The following is a 16,689-nucleotide window of genomic DNA, read 5'->3' as shown; positions in this document are numbered from 1 at the left end:
TAGACATGAGGAGATGCAAGGATTGGGGTCATGAAATCAGTTTCTGAAAAAATACCTATCTAAGGACCTGTTCCACTAGTTTCCCTGGAGCACAAAGTGTCTCACTCTCCACCCTGAACTCCCCTCAGGGTGTGCTGAAGGTCAATAGCTGCAGAAACTGCAGAGGCAGAGGCAAATGCCCCTGGCAAGCGCCAATTTGTAGTTAACGTTTATATATCCTGCCCAGGGATCAAAGCCAGGTCTCCTGCATTGCAGGCAGATTCTTTACCATCAGAGGCACCAGGGAAGGCCATATCAGAGAAGGCAATGGCACCCCACTCCAGTACTCTTGCCTGGAAAATCCCATGGACAGAGGAGCCCGGTGGGCTACAGTCCATGGGGTCGCTAAGAGTCGGACACGACTGAACGACTTCACTTTCACTTTTCACTTTCATGCATTGGAGAAGGAAATGGCAACCCACTCCAGTGCTCTTGCCTGGAGAATCCCAGGGATGGGGGAGCCTAGCGGGCTGCCGTCTGTGGGGTCGCACAGAGTCAGACACGACTGAAGAGACTTAGCAGCAGCATATATATATATAAAAATTTTTTTGATGAAATTAAAAAATTTGAGTTATATATATATATGTAATTTTAAATTAACATTTAACTCAAATTTTTTAATTTAATTTAAAAATTTTTTATTTTTAAATGTTTAAAGATGTCTTTTTTACTTCCATTAATTATTTTGAGAAATCAACTATCATTCTTAATATTACTTCTTTAAAGGGAATGTGTTTTTTTCCCTTTGTCAGCTTTCAAGATCTTCTCATTATTTCTGCTTTACGGCAGTTTTACTATGATTTGCCTATGCATGGTTTTATTTCAGGTTGCCTTACTTGGACTTCATAGAGCTTCTTGATGCTTTTTATCTGAGTTGATACCTCTAATCAGTTTTGGAAAATACTTGGATGCTTTCTCTCCAAATATTGCTTCTGTGCTATTATGTCTTTTCTTCCAAATTTCCAATTATATATATATATATATATATATATATATATATATATATAAAACCTTTTGCTAAATCCCATATGTCTCTTAAATTCTTTCCATATTTTTCTTCTATTTTCTTTTATCATATTTCTTCTGGGTCTTCTCTACTAACTTACTATTTATTACTTCTCTCTTCAGATGTCTCTAATATGCTATTAAACTTACCCATTGAGCTCTTACTTTCCTTTATTATGTTTTTTTAGTACTAGAATCTCCACTGGACTCTTTTAAAAATACATTTAATTGATAAAATTCACTTTCTCATCTATTTTCTTAAACACAGTATTCACAGGAATTTTTAAAGACCATGTTTGATAACATCTGAATCACCTCTGGATCTATTTTATCATTAATTTTATTGAAGAAGAGTTGATCTGCAATGTTATATTAATTTCTGCTGTACAACAAAGTGATTCAGTTATACATACGTATATATTCTTTTTCGTATACTTTTCCATTATGGTTTATCACAGGAGATTGAATACAGTTCCCTGTGCTATACAGTGGGACCTAGTTCTTGATCAATTCTCTATATAATAGTTTGCGTCTGCTAGTCCCAAACTCCCACTCCATTCCTGCCCAACCCCTCCACCACTGTGGCAACTACAAGTCTGTCCTCTGTGTCTGTCGTAAGCCTGTTTTTGTTTCATAAATAAGTTCATTATATGTTAGATTCTACTTGTAAGTGATATCATATAGTATTTATCTTTCTCTTTTTTAACTTTCTTCATTTAGCATGATAATCTCTGGGTCCATCCATGTTGCTACAAAGGGCATTATTTCATTCTTTTTCATGGCTGAATAGTATTCAGTTACACATGTACCACATCTTCTTTACCCATTCATCTGTTGATGGACATTTAGGTTTCCATGTCTTGGCTATCGTGAATAGTGATGCTATGAACATAGGGGTCCATGTATCTTTTTGAATTATAGTTTTGTCTGGATATACGCCCAAGAATGGGACTGCTGGATAGGAGGTTTCAGTTACTCAGTCGATTTGACTCTTTTCGACCTCATGGATTGCAGCACGCCAGCTTTCCCTGTGCTTCACCATCTCCCAGAGCTTGCCCAAACTCATGTCCATTGAGTCGGTGATGCCATCTAACAATCCTGTCCTCTGTCATCCCCTTCTGCTCCTGCCTTCAATCTTTCCCAGCATCAGGGTCTTTTTTTAATGAGTCAGCTCTTCACATCAGATGGCCAAAGTACTGGAGCTTCAGCTTCAGCATCAGTCCTTCCAATGAATATTCAGGACTGATTTCCTTTAGGATGGACTGGTTGGATCTCCTTGCAGTCCAAGGGACTCTCAAGAGTCTTCTCCAACACCACACTTCAGAAGCATCAATTCTTCAGCACTCAGCCTTCTTTATGGTCCAGCTCTCACATTCATACATGAACACTGGAAAAACTATAGCTTTGATTAGATGGACCTTTGTCAGCAAAGTAATATCTCTGCTTTTTAATATAGTACAGTTTACACAGAAGAACAGTACAAACCGATCTTCACGATCCAGTTAATCACAATGGTGTGATCACTCACCTAGAGCCAGACATCCTGGAATGTGAAGTCAAGTGGGCTTTAGGAAGCATCACTACAAACAAAGCTAGTGAAGATGATGGAATTCTAACTGAGCTATTTCAAATCCTGAAAGATGATGCTGTGAAAGTGCTGCACTCAATATGTCAGCAAATTTGGAAAACTCAGCAGTGGCCACAGGACTGGGAAAGGTCAGTTTTCATCCCAATCCCAAAGAAAGGCAATGCCAAAGAATGCTCAAACTACCGCACAATTGCACTCATCTCACACACTAGTAAAGTAATGCTCAAAATTCTCCAAGCCAGGCTTCAGCAATTTGTGAACCGTGAACTTCCAGATGTTCAAGATGGTTTTAGAAAAGGCAGAGGAACCAGAGATCAAATTGCCAATATCTGTTGGATCATCGAAAAAGCAAAAGAGTTCCATAAAAACATCTATTTCTACTTTATTGACTATGCCAAAGCCTTTGACTGTGTGGATCGCAATAAACTGTAGAAAATTCTGAAAGAGATGGGAATACCAGACAAACTGACCTGCCTCTTGAAAAACCTGTATGCAGGTCAGGAAGCAACAGTTAGAACTGGATATGGAATAACAGGCTGGTTCCAAACAGAAAAAGGAATACGTCAAGGCTGTATATTGTCACCCTGCTTATTTAACTTATATATAGAGTACATCATGAGAAACGCTGGGCTGGAGGAAACACAAGCTGGAATTAAGATTGCCAGGATAAATATCAATAACCTCAGATATGCAGATGACACCACCCTTATGGCAGAAAGTAAAGAGGAACTAAAGATCCTCTTGATGAAAGTGAAAGAGGAGAGTGAAAAAGTTGGCTTAAAGCTCAACATTCAGAAAACGAAGATCATGGCATCCGGTCCCATCACTTCATGGCAAATAGATGGGGAAACAGTGGAAACACTGAGAGAATTTATTTTGGGGGGCTCCAAAATCACTGCAGATGGTGATTGCAGCCATGAAATTAAAAGTTGCTTATTCCTTGGAAGGAAAGTTATGACCAACCTGACAGCATATTAAAAAGCAGAGACATTACTTTGCCAACAAAGGTCTGTCTAGTCAAGGCTATGGTTTTTCCAGTAGTCATGTATGGATGTGAAAGTTGGACTATGAAGAAAGCTGAGCACCGAAGAGTTGATGCTTCTGAACTGTGGTGTTGGAGAAGACTCTTGAGAGTCCCTTGGACTGCAAGGAGATCCAACCAGTCCATCCTAAAGGAGATCAGTCCTGGGTGTTCATTGGAAGGTCTGATGTTGAAGCTGAAACTCCAATACTTGGGCCACCTGATGCAAAGAGCTGACTCATTGGAAAAGACCCTGATTCTGGGAAAGATTGAGGGCAGGAGGAGAAGGGAATGACAGAGAATGAGATTCATGGATGGCATCACTGACTCAATGGACATGAGTTTGGGTGGGCTCTGGGAGTTGGTGTTGGACAGGGAGGCCTGGTGTGCTGCAGCTCATGGGGTCACAAAGAGTTGAACACGACTGAGCAACTGAACTGAACTGATAGGTTGGTCATAGCTTTTCTTCCTAGGAGTAAGAAACTTTTAATTTCATGGCTGCAGTCACCGTCTGCAGTGATTTTGGAGCCCAGGAAAATAAAGTCTGTCACCATTTCCATGGTTTCCCCATCTATTTGCCATGAAGTGATGGGACCAGATGCCATGATCTTCGTTTTTTGAATGTTGAGTTTTAAGCCATCTTTTTCACTCTTCTCTTTCGCCTTCATCAAAAGGTTCCTCTTCACTTTCTGCCATGAGGGTGGTGTCATCTGCATATCTGAGGTCATTGATATTTCTCCCGGCAATCTTGATTCCAGCTTGTGCTTCATCTAGGCTGGCATTTAGCATGATGTATTCTGCATATAAGTTGAATAAGCAGGGTGACAATATCCAGCCGTGATGTACTCCTTTCCCAATTTGGAACCAGTCTGTTGTTCCATGTCTGGTTCAAATTGTTGCTTCTTTACCTGCATATAGGTTTCGCAGGAGGCAGATAAGGTGCTGGATCATATGACAATTCTATTTCTAGCTTTTTGAGGCATCTCCATGGCATTTTCCCTAGTGGCTGCATAACAGTCCCCAACTTATATTCCCACCAACAATGTAGGAAGGTTTAGGGAAGCCTATTTTTTAAAACTGCATTTCACTTAGTCACTAATGAAGTTGTCTTTCCAATTATTTTACTATTCATTTCTATTTTACTTTCTGTGAGTGGTCTTTTTCTCTTGAGATATCTGTTCTTCCCTTGTTAATTTGTTAAGGATCTTTGAATCTAATTAGTGTAATCAATCTTCTGTTGCTAGTTCTGTTGTAAATATTTTCTTCCAGCCTGTCATTTGTCTCTTGACTTTGTTTATGGAATTTCTTGCCAAGTGGTGAATTTTAATTTCCATGTAGTCAAATCTGTTCCTCTTTCCCTTTAAATCTTCTGAGTTGTGTGCCTTCTTAAAATGGCTATCACTATTTCAAGATTATTAAAATAATCTATGTTTTCTTCTAGTATTTATACAGCATTTCATTTACATTTACTCTAAATCCATATAAAGTTTATATTTAAGAATGGGGTGAGGTGAGGGATCTAACTTAAGTTTCATTCTCCCCCCTCAAGTTTTATTCTCCCCTATTCTTTCTCACCTGATCTGAAAGCATACTCTTACTATATACTTAATTTCCACATGTACAGAGGTTTATTTGCAAACTCTCTTCTCTTCCACTGATTTTATTTTGCTATTTGGTAGAGTAAAATACTTTCATCTTTTTATTCTACTTTAATTCCCTTCTTCGCTATTTTTGTGCGTTTTCCTTTAGCATAATAGTGTCAATCTATAAAGCATGACTCCCACCCCCCTGCAACAGTCCCCAAGAGTCCACTGGTGTTTTGACTGGGACTGTAATGAGTTTATAGACTACTTATGGTTTTGATTCATTTACAGTATTATGTGCTCTCTTTCAGGGATATGGTTTATCAATACACTTGTTTTATCACTTCCAGTAACATTTGAAAGTTTTCCTCAACAAACAAGCTCATTTTATAGATAATTTGTCATTTTTACTGCTACTGAGAATGAGTTCTTTTAACTGTTTTCTAGATAGACTTCTAGATGCATATATTGGAGTTTTTAAGTAGAAAATAACATCTTCGAATAATAACAATTTTATTCTTTTATTCCTCAAATGTGTATATGTTATATTATCTTCAATTATTTTTGTCATTTTACCATTTTGTTCAGGATCTCTAGAGAAGACCTGAATAAGAGAAACAACAGCAAGCATCTCCATCTTTTTCCTAGCTTTAATGAGAGCATCTCTGGAGTTTCACCACTGACTATTGTCAGGGTTAAAGAAATGGTTTCTGAAATATGTCTTTCATTAAGTTAGTTTCTTTTTTATTTTTAGCCTACTGAATTTTTCAAAAATCAGGAAAGGGGATTGAATTTTATTAAATGCCTTTTTAAGGTCTATAGAACATAGTTTTTCTCATTTATTTTCTAATGCTGAATCAGCTTTACATTTGAGAATAAATCTATGTGGCTGAAGTATATTAGGGAATGACAGGATTTAATTTGCTAATATTTTGTTTAGAATCTTTGCATATATATTTATATATGATCTAAGGTTTCTTTTTTGTGTGAGTTTCATGGTTGTCTTGTTATTAAAGTTAAGCAGGCATCATGAAATAATTTTTTTTTTCATCTTTTTGGGCTTCCCTGGTGGCTCAGTGGTAAACAGTCCACCTGCCAATGCAGGAGACATGAGTTCCACCCCTGATCCAGGAAGGTCTCACATGTCGAGGAGCAACTAAGCCCGTGCTCCACAGCTATTGCGCCTGTGCTCTAGAGCCTGGGAGCCACAACTACTGAAGCCCGTGTGGCCTAGAGCCTGTGCTCCACAACAAGAGAAGTCCCCGCAATGAGAAGTCCTCGCACTCGACTAGAGAAAGTCCACACGGCAATGAAGCTCCAACATAGCCAAAAATAAGTAATTAAATAAATTTTGTCCCCATCTTTTAATGTTCTGGAACAATCTACACAGGAATCATGTACTTCTCAAAGGTCTGAGAGCACTCTCCCATAAAACCATCTGGGACTTTGCCTTTCTCTAAATCTTTTATGACCTTTTTAAGGTGCTTCTAACCTACTGTGGTGGAGAAGGCAATGGCAACCCACTCCAGTACTTTTACTGGAAAGTCCCATGGATGGAGGAGCCTGGTGGGCTGCAGTCCATGGGGTCACTAAGAGTCAGACGCGATCGAGCGACTTCACTTTCACTTTTCACTTTCATGCATTGGAGAAGGAAATGGCAACCCACTCCAGTGTTCTTGCCTGGAGAATCCCAGGGACAGGGGAGCCTGGTGGGCTGCCGTCTATGGGGTCACACAGAGTCGGACATGGCTGAAGCGACTTAGCAGCAGCAGCAGCAACCTACTGTGGGAGAGGGGCAGTTGGGGGGCCCATAATCAACTTTCATGCCTGGCATGTTCAGCAGGCATGAGAACACAGAAGGATCCTGGGCAAGATTTAGGCCGTTACAAGAGGAAGTGTGGCTTCAGATGGTTCAAATATTTTTCTTAAGATCACTAATATCTTTGTCTTCCTTTGACTTCTTGAATTTTCTCCTTTTTCTCTGTTCTTTCCAAGGTTTAGTTCAGTTCAGTCGCTCAGTCATGTCTGACTCCTTGCGACCCCATGAACTGTAGCACGCCAGGTCTCCCTGTCCATCACCAACTCCTGGAGTCCACCCAAACCCATGTCCATTGAGTCGATGATGCCATCCAACCATCTCAACCCTCTGCTGTCCCCTTCTCCTCCTGCCCCCAATCCCTCCCAGCATCAAGGTCTTTTCCGATGAGTCAGCTCTTCGCATCAGGTGGCCAAAGTATTGGAGTTTCAGCCTCAACATCAGTCCTTCCAATGAACACCCAGAACTGATCTCCTTTAGGATGGACTGGTTGGATCTCCTTGCAGTCCAAGGGACTCTCAAGAGTCTTCTCCAACACCACAGTTCAAAAGCACCAATTCTTCAGCACTCAGCTTTCTTTATAGTCCAACTTTCACATCCATACATGACCACTGGAAAACCATAGCCTTGACTAGACAGACCTTCGCTGGCAAAGTAATGTCTCTGCTTTTTAATATGCTATCTAGGTTGGTCATAACTTTTCTTCCAAGGAGTAAGTGTCTTTTAATTTCATGGCTGCAATCACCATCTGCAGTGATTTTGGAGCCTAGAAAAATAAAGTCAGCCACTGTTTCCACTGTTTCCCCATCTATCTGCCATGAAGTGATGGGACCGGATGCTATGATCTTCGTTTTCTTAATGTTGAGCTTTAAGCCAACTTTTCATTCTCCTCTTTCACTGTCATCAAGAGGCTCTTTAGATACCCTATCAAATGATGGTGCCCTTCTGCAGGGAGCCGGCGAGAGACATTCCACTCGTGACAAAGGTCATGAGGAAGGAGGCTCGGCATACGCAAAGGCGGGATCGAGCCTCGGGAGTGCCCCCGGATATTCTCGAGCATCTACCCCCAAAAAAACCAGAGTCTGCCTACTTTATTGCCTTGTGCTCTCACCTCTGACTTTACTGGGGGCTGTCTCCCACCATCATCTCGCTCTCTCTGTCAAAGAGTTAACTTACAGCTCCAATTAATACAGTTCCTGGGCAATTAGGAGTGTTTAAATCCAAACCCCTCAGATGGCTCTCTAACTCGCCTGACAAGTTTACCCGGACACCTACAGCTATGCATTCGATTGTTTACAGTCTTCCAGCCTCGAGAGGCACGGGAAGCTTAAGATATTCAAATAGCTTAGAGCCTCTCAGAGAGTTAGAAACTGTCAGAATAAAACTAGTAAAAGATTTCATTGATGAGCCAATGCTTGCTGCCAAGTTTCCACATCCCCTGTATTGTATCCTTGAATGTGTATTAATTAATATAGTTGGTATGTAGAAAAAATAAGTAGTGGCCTTGGTGTTAGTAACTTTAGACCCTTAAGGTAATAAATTCTTTCCTTTGTAAACCCATTACACATCCGCCCTATAGGAATGTAATTTTATCTTCAAAAGACGGCGCCAAACCTTAAAATAATTACTCTTAGAGAAAATAAGTCTTTGTTGATAAGTCCTTGTCAAGAGTCATAAAATGTTAATAGGCCTCTGGCCAGAAGATGATGTAAATCACCTAAACCATTTGTATACAATAAAATTGCAGGAAAGAAACCCTGGTTTTTGATAAGCATCAAAGACTGCTGACTTTGCATCCCCTATTATCCTCTATGTGTAACTTAGGGTATAAAAGCCCCTGTTGAAAACAAAGCTAGGGGCCTTGCTCACCAACGCTTGGTCTCCCCATGTCATTCTTCCCTTTAACTTCCAGCTGAGTGTCCATCTGGAGCGCGGATATCCTCTGCGACCATTTATTTGCCTGGGCTTCTAAGACCCACTCGAGAAGGTGTCTAAGGTGGGGCACCTTCCGCTATTCGAGAGGGCGCCTGCGGCCTCCGTGGTCAGAGCTAACCTGGTGTCACGGGTTATATTGATTTTCCGCGTAAACCAAGCCACTCAGCTTCTTTTCTCCACTGAATTTTCCTACTGAGCTATCCTCTTTTTATTACTCTTTATATCTCTAATTAACATCTGAATAGGTCGCCTAGCCATCTCTCCTTCAAATACCCTGGATCAGCCGGGGCTGGACCTTGGCACCCTTCCTGGACTCAACCATTTTCCACTTTAACAGCCCCTGTTCGGCCTTCTGCCTGAAGTGTCCCTTCACTCCCTCCTGCCTGATGGACCTATACTCAGTCCGAGATCAGCCTGAGACAACTGTCAATCTAGAAAATGTTATGGACAGAGGAATATGGAGAACACTTCATTGCCAGGGCAGAGTAAGGGCTCCCATGTTGGGTTAAGACTTATTCTGCCTTTGTGACTCAACCTGCCCTTTTCAAGAAAGAGTTAAGGGGACTTCCTGGTGGCCCAGAGGGTAAGACTCTACACTCCCAATGCAGGGTGTCTGAGTTCAATTCCTGGTCAGGGAACTAGGTCCCACATGCTGCAACCAAGTTCACAAGCTGCATCTAGAAGACCCTGCATGCCTCCAACAAGACACAGTGCAGCCAAACAAGGAAAGACGGAAGGAGAGAAAAGAACTAATACTGTCTCACTGCTGAGAGACAATATATAATACAGACAGACAGTGGCCAGACACCTATGACAACAGAACTCTAACCCACAACCTCAGCCGCCATCAGCTCAGGAACTCAGATGACAACACCTATGGCAATCAGCCCAGAACAGTCAGGACTTGACCACACCTGCCAGCTTCACTATTTTTTGTCCCCATTTTCAACCAGTTCAACTAGAGAAAATCAAACATGCTCCCCTAATCAATTACATGGGACGCCCCTTTTCTAGTTAGCCCACCTCAAATTCCCCCAGCCCACAGCCTCCAACAGGGCATCCCTTAAGCCTCCCCTTGTTCCCACTAGAAAGCTTTCCCACTTCTCAGTCTGCCTTGCAGTCTCTGCTGAATGCAAATAATGCTACTGAGTTCCTTGCTAGAGCAGGCTCTGAATAAACAGCCTCTATTTGGGTGATCTCATTTGGGTGGTCTTATTTTCACACTGCTTGCCTATGAGGCCTCAACAAAGTTTGAGGGTGATGTAGGTGAAGGGAGCTGGCCAGTGCTCTGCGATCTAGGTAACTAACCTAGGCCCCAGAGCAGCTTTCCCTTATATTAAAACAGGTCTGGGTGGCTGCCTCAGAAAAGAGGGGAAATCTGCTCAGCGGGTGGGTGGGTGGGCTGGCTGGTGTGTGTGTATGAAGAGCTTCTGTGGACACCAAGCCAGAATCTTTCTCTCCATGAGCAGGGCCCCAAGTTTCCAGCAAGCACTTTTCAGTCCTTACGTGGACAGGTCCATTCAGCACAGATAGGGGGACACATGGCAGGTACTGTGTGGCCCCTCCCAGCCTGCCCAGTGCACGTCCACCATGGGACAGGGTCCAGCTCTCTCTCCTAGCCCACCCAGCAGAGACACTGCCTCAGGCCTCCCTTCAACGCTGGCCTCTTTTTCCCTGGGGTGTGGGTGTGTGTGGTGTTGGGGGGTGGTGGTAAGGGGGGTGTGGGTGTGTGCTACTGCATGCTAAGTCACTTCAGTCATGTCTGACTCTGCGTGACCCCATAGACGGCAGCTCACCAGGCTCCCCCGTCCCTGGGATTCTCCAGGCAAGAACACTGGAGTGGGTTGCCATTTCCTTCTCCAATGCATGCAAGTGAAAAGTGAAAGTGAAGTCGCTCAGTCGTCTCCGACTCTTAGTGACCCCGTGGACTGCAGCCCACCAGGGTCCTCCATCTATGGGATTTTCCAGGCAAGAGTACTGGAGTGGGGTGCCATTGTGGGTGTGTATGTGGCTCCAAGCCCAGCTCTGCCCAAGTCCACGGAACTCAGTGGAGCCCCAGCCCCACCTTGGCTACCCTCAGCTGAGAACAGCTTCAATTTGGGGTACAGTCCTATGTGCTAGACCTTATGCCTCTGAAAATCTTTTTTTCTTACATATCCTTAAATTTTTTTCAATTTTTTTTTCCCCCAGAGGACTGAACTTGAAAGCAGCAGTTTGGGGTTCAGACCTGGGCTTGACCACGTAATGGTTAGCACCTGACAAATGGTTCTAAGTACCAGCTATAATAACCAGGGCTTCCCTGGTGGCTCAGACAGTAAAAAATCTGCCTGCAATGCAGGAGGACCGGGTTCCATCCCTGAGTTGGGAGCATCTCCTGGAGAAGGGAATGGCAACCCACTCCAGTATTCTTACCTGGAAAATCCCATGGACAGAGCAGTCTGACAAGCTACAGTCTATGGGGTTGCAAAGTGGTGGACATGAGCAACTAATACAGATATACATAATAACCACAGGCATTTACTGAGAGATGACTGCGTGCTAGGTTTTGTGATCACGTTTACATGGACCAAAGCATTTGACTTCACCACCATCAATGGTAAGTGTGATAACTCTCCATTCCACACACGAGGCACAGAGGGGTTAGATGACTTGCCCAAGGTCATCCAGCTGGTAAGTGGAAGGGCCAGAACTGAAGCCCAGGTGGGAACTGTGTTATCAAGTCTTAAATTCAGGACCATCACTCAAAGGCACTCCCACTGCCCTCCCTGCCACTCTGACAGTTCCTCTTCCTCTAGTCCCTTTGGGTTCAGGGCTGATGACGAGGCAGGGCCAGTTCCTGGAGTGTGAGCAGCAAACAGACTCTGGCCAAGCACAGTCACATGCGTTTGGCTTCCTGCCTGCTGCTCTTTGCTTGTTAAAGTCTGCTCAGTGTGTGAACTGTGTCTTTTCTGCAAAACCTGAAACTTCATCTACGTTTTATCCTTTTCAGAAAACACTCTCAGCCTCAGTGCTTACTGGGGCTCCTTACCCCAGGCCTCCACAGCCTTCACCTCTGGAATGAGAACGACATGCCAAGGGAAGCAACCAGTAGGGGATGGTGAATCAGGATGTTCCCATCAGCCTTAGAGAGGCTGCCAGGCCAGGAACTGAGATGGGTCTGCAATATGGGGATTGAGGGGGTCTGCTTAGCTGCGGGTGAATCAGCCTTAAGGAAGAAGCTGGCTGAGGGGGCTCTGTAGAGACCATCAGTGGTGGAACCGCAGACCTGATTCCATTCCTCAGCACACCACTCCTGCAAGGCTAGTCCAAGGAAAATGATGGTGTTTCCAAGCAGGAGAGAAGGATGATTCACAACATTCCAGACAGAATCCCAACAATCCCCAAGCTCTGAAAACCAAAAGCCTTTTCAGTTTTGGTGCCAAAACTCATGTCCCACTCAGCGTGAATATAGATCCATTTCAGTGCAGACACGCCAGTGTGTCTGGTTACTGGAATTCAGAATTTGGAGGGACTTCCCTGGTGGTCCAGTGGCATAGACTTCACACTCCCAATGCAGGGGACCCAGGTTCTATCCCTGGTCAGGAACTAGATTCCACGTACCGCAACTAAGAGTTTGCATGCCAGATGCCACAACTAAAGATCCCATATGCCACACCTAAGACCCAGCACAGCCAAATATTTTTTTTAAAAAATTCAGATTTGGAATCACATCTGTTCTTCAGGGTTTGGGAATGGGACTCTGGACCTGTAATAATATATCAGACATCCAGTGTGATGCTAAAGGTTTACATAGATAATTTCCTGAATGCCTTACAACCACCCCAGCCTATGATCCTCACCCTACAGACTAAGAACTCTTCAGCCAGTGACCGGCATACTCACCTAACCCACAGCGTTGCCTCAGCGACTCCAGGTCAGCCTGCACAACTCTTGCAACCAAGCTACAGCCCGAGGCCCCACCTCCTCAGGCCCCTTTTCCTTCTTTCCCCCACAGGAGTCAGGTCTGCACCGCTGTCTCCCTGTGAAGAAAAAGTTAAAACTCCTTCTCCTTTCCTAAGAACAAATTTGACCTTGAGTTAATTTTCCAGCTCTCTTTCCCTGAAAGCTAGATAAAGGCTCAATGTCAGCGGTGATACTCAGCAAAACTGTGGATGGGTAAAAACAACCTCAGATCTGGACTGGAAGGACCCTGGATGAACTAAACTGTTAGGACACCACAGCGAGGCCTCCCTGAGTGCGATGGCTCCTATGACCGGGCAGGTTCCTTGAGGGAACCTGGGAACTTGCCTATTGGCTGTTTAGAAGATAATGGGCACGTCCCTGGTGGCTCAGTGGCTAAGACTCCACCTCCCAAAGCAGGGGGCCTGGGTTCAATCTCTGGTCAGGGAACTAGATCTCACATGCCACAAGTAAGACCCAGAGCAGCCAAATAAAAAAATATGAGAAATACATCCCTCCAGAAAATATATGTATATAAAAAAGATAACGGTTCCTATGGGGCTCCTAAGCCAAAGCAGGCCCCACAACTACCGATGGGGGTGTCACCTCCTCACCCCTGAGCAGTCACTTGGGGAAGAGAACGGCCCCTGAGCCGATGTGCGGACTCCTCCTGTGGAAGAAGTCACGTGGTGCGGCCGTGCCAGCCTGCTGAGCATCCTAAGTGACTCCCACATTGGGTGTGCATGGTCTGCTGTGTCTGAATGTCTAGTGAAGCCTAACCAGACCCTGGCAGACGCTGCTTTTCCTCCTCACAGCCCTCTCCTCACCTACTTCCAGGCTCTCACCCCCACAGACGGAAGTGGGGGCACCATTCCGCATCAGGATGGAATGCAGCCACCTGGCCTGGCTTCCCGGGCCTCGATGCCGCCCCTCTGCCATGGCTCCTCGGCTGACAATCAGGATGAGAGGGCATCTGGGTACTGGCTACTGGACCTTCTTCCCGCCCACCAGTAAAACACTTGACCAAGATATTTATAATCATTTAATGAGTGTTCCAAACATAACCTTCCTGGGGCTACAGGTGAGTTTCATGACAGTGGAAGCTGATGTACATCCACACCCACCCAAGCGGCCACAGAATTGGCAGCAGTTTCCAGAAACCCGACACCAACCAGAAAGACATCCTGGGGAACAGGATGATCACTCAGCCAAAGAGGTTCTTTGGGATCCTTATTCTCCTCTTTCTCCTCCCCCCTCTGGCCTTCTCCAGGGTATGGATGTTTAGCATTGGAGAAGAGGGTGGGGAGGCCCGATTGCACTTGTGCAAAGAGGTGCTCTGAGAACTCCACACCTCAGATGCAGTGAGATGACCCAGAGACAGGTCTGGTCAATAAATAAATAATTCCCAGAAGCCACCCTGGGGGGCTGGTGGGCCCAGAGTCTCCGAGGCAGAGGAGCCCCCACCCCAGGAGGCCTGGCCAGGCCGCTCGCTACGTGCTGCACACCAGCACGTCTGCAAAGGGTCCCAGCAGCGTCTTGTTGAAGATGCAGCGGATCCACACCAGATAGGTAGTGAAGGGCTTGATGTTCTCCGTGAAGGTGTGGTTCTGCAGGGCCAGCATGTAAGGCACGTAGGTGTTCTCCCCCTGCTCCTGGAGCCACACCTCGTACTTCACCTCCCTCACCTTCAGGTACTTGAGGTTCCATGGGATCTGCCAGGAGACAGAGAGGCGAGCCTCGGAGGCACCCTGCACCGACGCCTGGCACCGCGCCTCCCGCACCTTGCCGGGATACAGGCTGACCGTCCACTTCTGCTTCCTCGGCCCCGGATGGCCCTTAACCACACGCCTTATAGTTTGGATGAGCGATGGGATGTCCACCTTGGTGTCCTGGTAGATTCGGAAGAGCCACTCGGGGTTCCGGCAACAGAGGTGCCGGGGGACCTCCCGGCTTTGCAGGATCCGGGCCTGCTCGGCCCGGTCTAGGTGGGCGATGCCCCCCTGGTCCCAGGGCCGTTCGGGATGCGTGACCGTGTTCTCTGGCATCGTGTTCTGCCAGGCTATGTACTGGAGATCCATGCCGGGCAGCGTGGCCAGAGTCTTATAAGGGGTGTAGTGGTCAGGGTTGACAGCATAGGGGAAGAGCTCCACCACGGCCGCCCCGCGGGGCAGGAACAGGGCCGTGACCAGCTGGGCCCCATGCATGCTGACCAGCATGGAGGCGTTGCTGACCAGCCGCACCACGTCTGCAAAGGCGTGGTCTTCCAGGGACACCGTCACGGTCTTCATCTGGAACTCCTGGGCCAGGGCCAGCAGCAGCTCTGCCTCATTCAGGATGAGTCTGTTCTGGGTGCGGCTGAACACCAGGATGTACTCCTCGCCCAGGGGGCCCCCGGCCTGGCTCACGTTCAGCTTTTCCATCAGGAAATGCGCGAACTGTCGGATCTCATTGCCAGAGACCAGGATGTTGGCCTTCGGGCCCTGGGGCTGGACGAAGCCGTACTGGTACCAGGTGGTGACCTTGGAGAGGCCCACGAAAGCATGGGAGAAGCAGAGCAGCCGGCCCAAGGCCTTCAGCTGCGCCCGCAGGAGGGGCTGCTTGGGGCTGAGCAGCTTGTAGAGGTCGAAGTGGGCACCCTCTCCCCAGCCCTCCATGAAGAAGAGCCGGGCCTCGCGGGCCAGGCCAGGGAACTGCCGAAGGGTGTAGAAGAGAGGCAGCAGGTCGTCGTGGAAGACGTGCATGAGGTTGTCAGGGTTGAAGCGGTTGGCAATGAGGGCCACGTCGGGCACAAACACGGGCTTGGGCATGAAGCGCAGGGCGGCGGCCGGCAGCTCCACGAAATTGAAGTACTGGGTGTTGTGGTCCTCCACGGTGGACAGGTCGAGCAGGGCCGGCTGGAAGCGCCGCGAGCCCAGGCTGGGCAGCATCACAGAGGCATTGCCGTGGAAGAAGATGAACTCCTCCGCCTCGCTGGAGTAGCAGAGCCACTTGAAGCGGCAGAGGCGGTCGGTGTGCGTGCGGCCTGTGCACACCATGTGCGTGCCGCCCTCGGTCAGGATCTGCAGCGCCTTCGGGTAGTCGATCCGCAGGGCGGGGGCGGGGTCGGTGGCCCGGCGGACGACCGCCAGCTCCTCCTCCAGGGAGGCCGCATGCTCACGCAGCCGCACGTGTTTCCACAGCACGGCCGCCAGCACGGACACCAGCAGGGCGTTGAGCACGGCGGACAGGTGCATCCTAGCGCCGCCTGGGGCCCTAGAGAGACGACGGCCCCAGGGAAGCAGCTTGAGCCTGGCCGGCTTTACCCATCCCTGCGGGCTCCCGGAGGACCGGCAGAGGCCTGCGGGAGGAGAGAAGGAAAAGGAAAAGGTGTCTACATGGTGTGTCTCCAGTCACCCCAAGCACCCGCCCAGTGCCAGGCGCTGTGCTGGCCTCTGCTGAGGCACTGGATGCTTGCACCGTTTTGCACACTTCAAGATCTGGTAGGCCAAATGTGCTTAGTCACTCAGTCATGTCTGACTCTTTGTGACCCCATCAACTACAGCCTGCTAGGCTCCTTTGTCCATGGGGATTCTGTAGGCAAGAATACTGGAGTGGGTTGCCATGCTCCTCCAGGTGATCTTCCCACCCCAGGGATGGAACCCAGGTCTCCCGCATTGCAGGTGGATTCATTACTGTCTGAGCCACCAGGGAACCCAAGAATACTGGAGTGCCCATCCCTTCTCCAGGGAATCTTCTAAACTCAGGAATTGAACTAGGGTCTCCT

The 16,689-nt window shown here is 46.9% G+C and overlaps 1 protein-coding gene across 3 annotated transcripts in view; it reads right to left on the bottom strand.

The window, feature by feature from the left end:
- POMGNT2 (protein O-linked mannose N-acetylglucosaminyltransferase 2 (beta 1,4-)) overlaps window positions 1–16,689 on the bottom strand; it is a 59,820-nt gene that overhangs the window by 25,427 nt on the left and 17,704 nt on the right. For 2 of the 3 annotated variants that reach the window (XM_055557582.1, XM_055557583.1), the window contains one exon: window positions 13,976–16,263. The exons of the other annotated variant lie outside the window; for it this stretch is intronic. In XM_055557582.1, coding sequence (XP_055413557.1) covers window positions 14,417–16,263 — 1,847 coding nt within the window. In that variant the 3' untranslated portion in view covers window positions 13,976–14,416. Of the gene's footprint in view, window positions 1–13,975; window positions 16,264–16,689 lie in introns of those variants that run through there. 3 annotated transcript variants of the gene reach the window in all.

The sequence above is a fragment of the Bubalus kerabau genome, chromosome 20 (assembly GCF_029407905.1).
Source record: "Bubalus kerabau isolate K-KA32 ecotype Philippines breed swamp buffalo chromosome 20, PCC_UOA_SB_1v2, whole genome shotgun sequence".
Taxonomy (NCBI): domain Eukaryota; kingdom Metazoa; phylum Chordata; class Mammalia; order Artiodactyla; family Bovidae; genus Bubalus; species Bubalus kerabau.
This window is presented reverse-complemented; position numbering and strand designations above follow the sequence as displayed.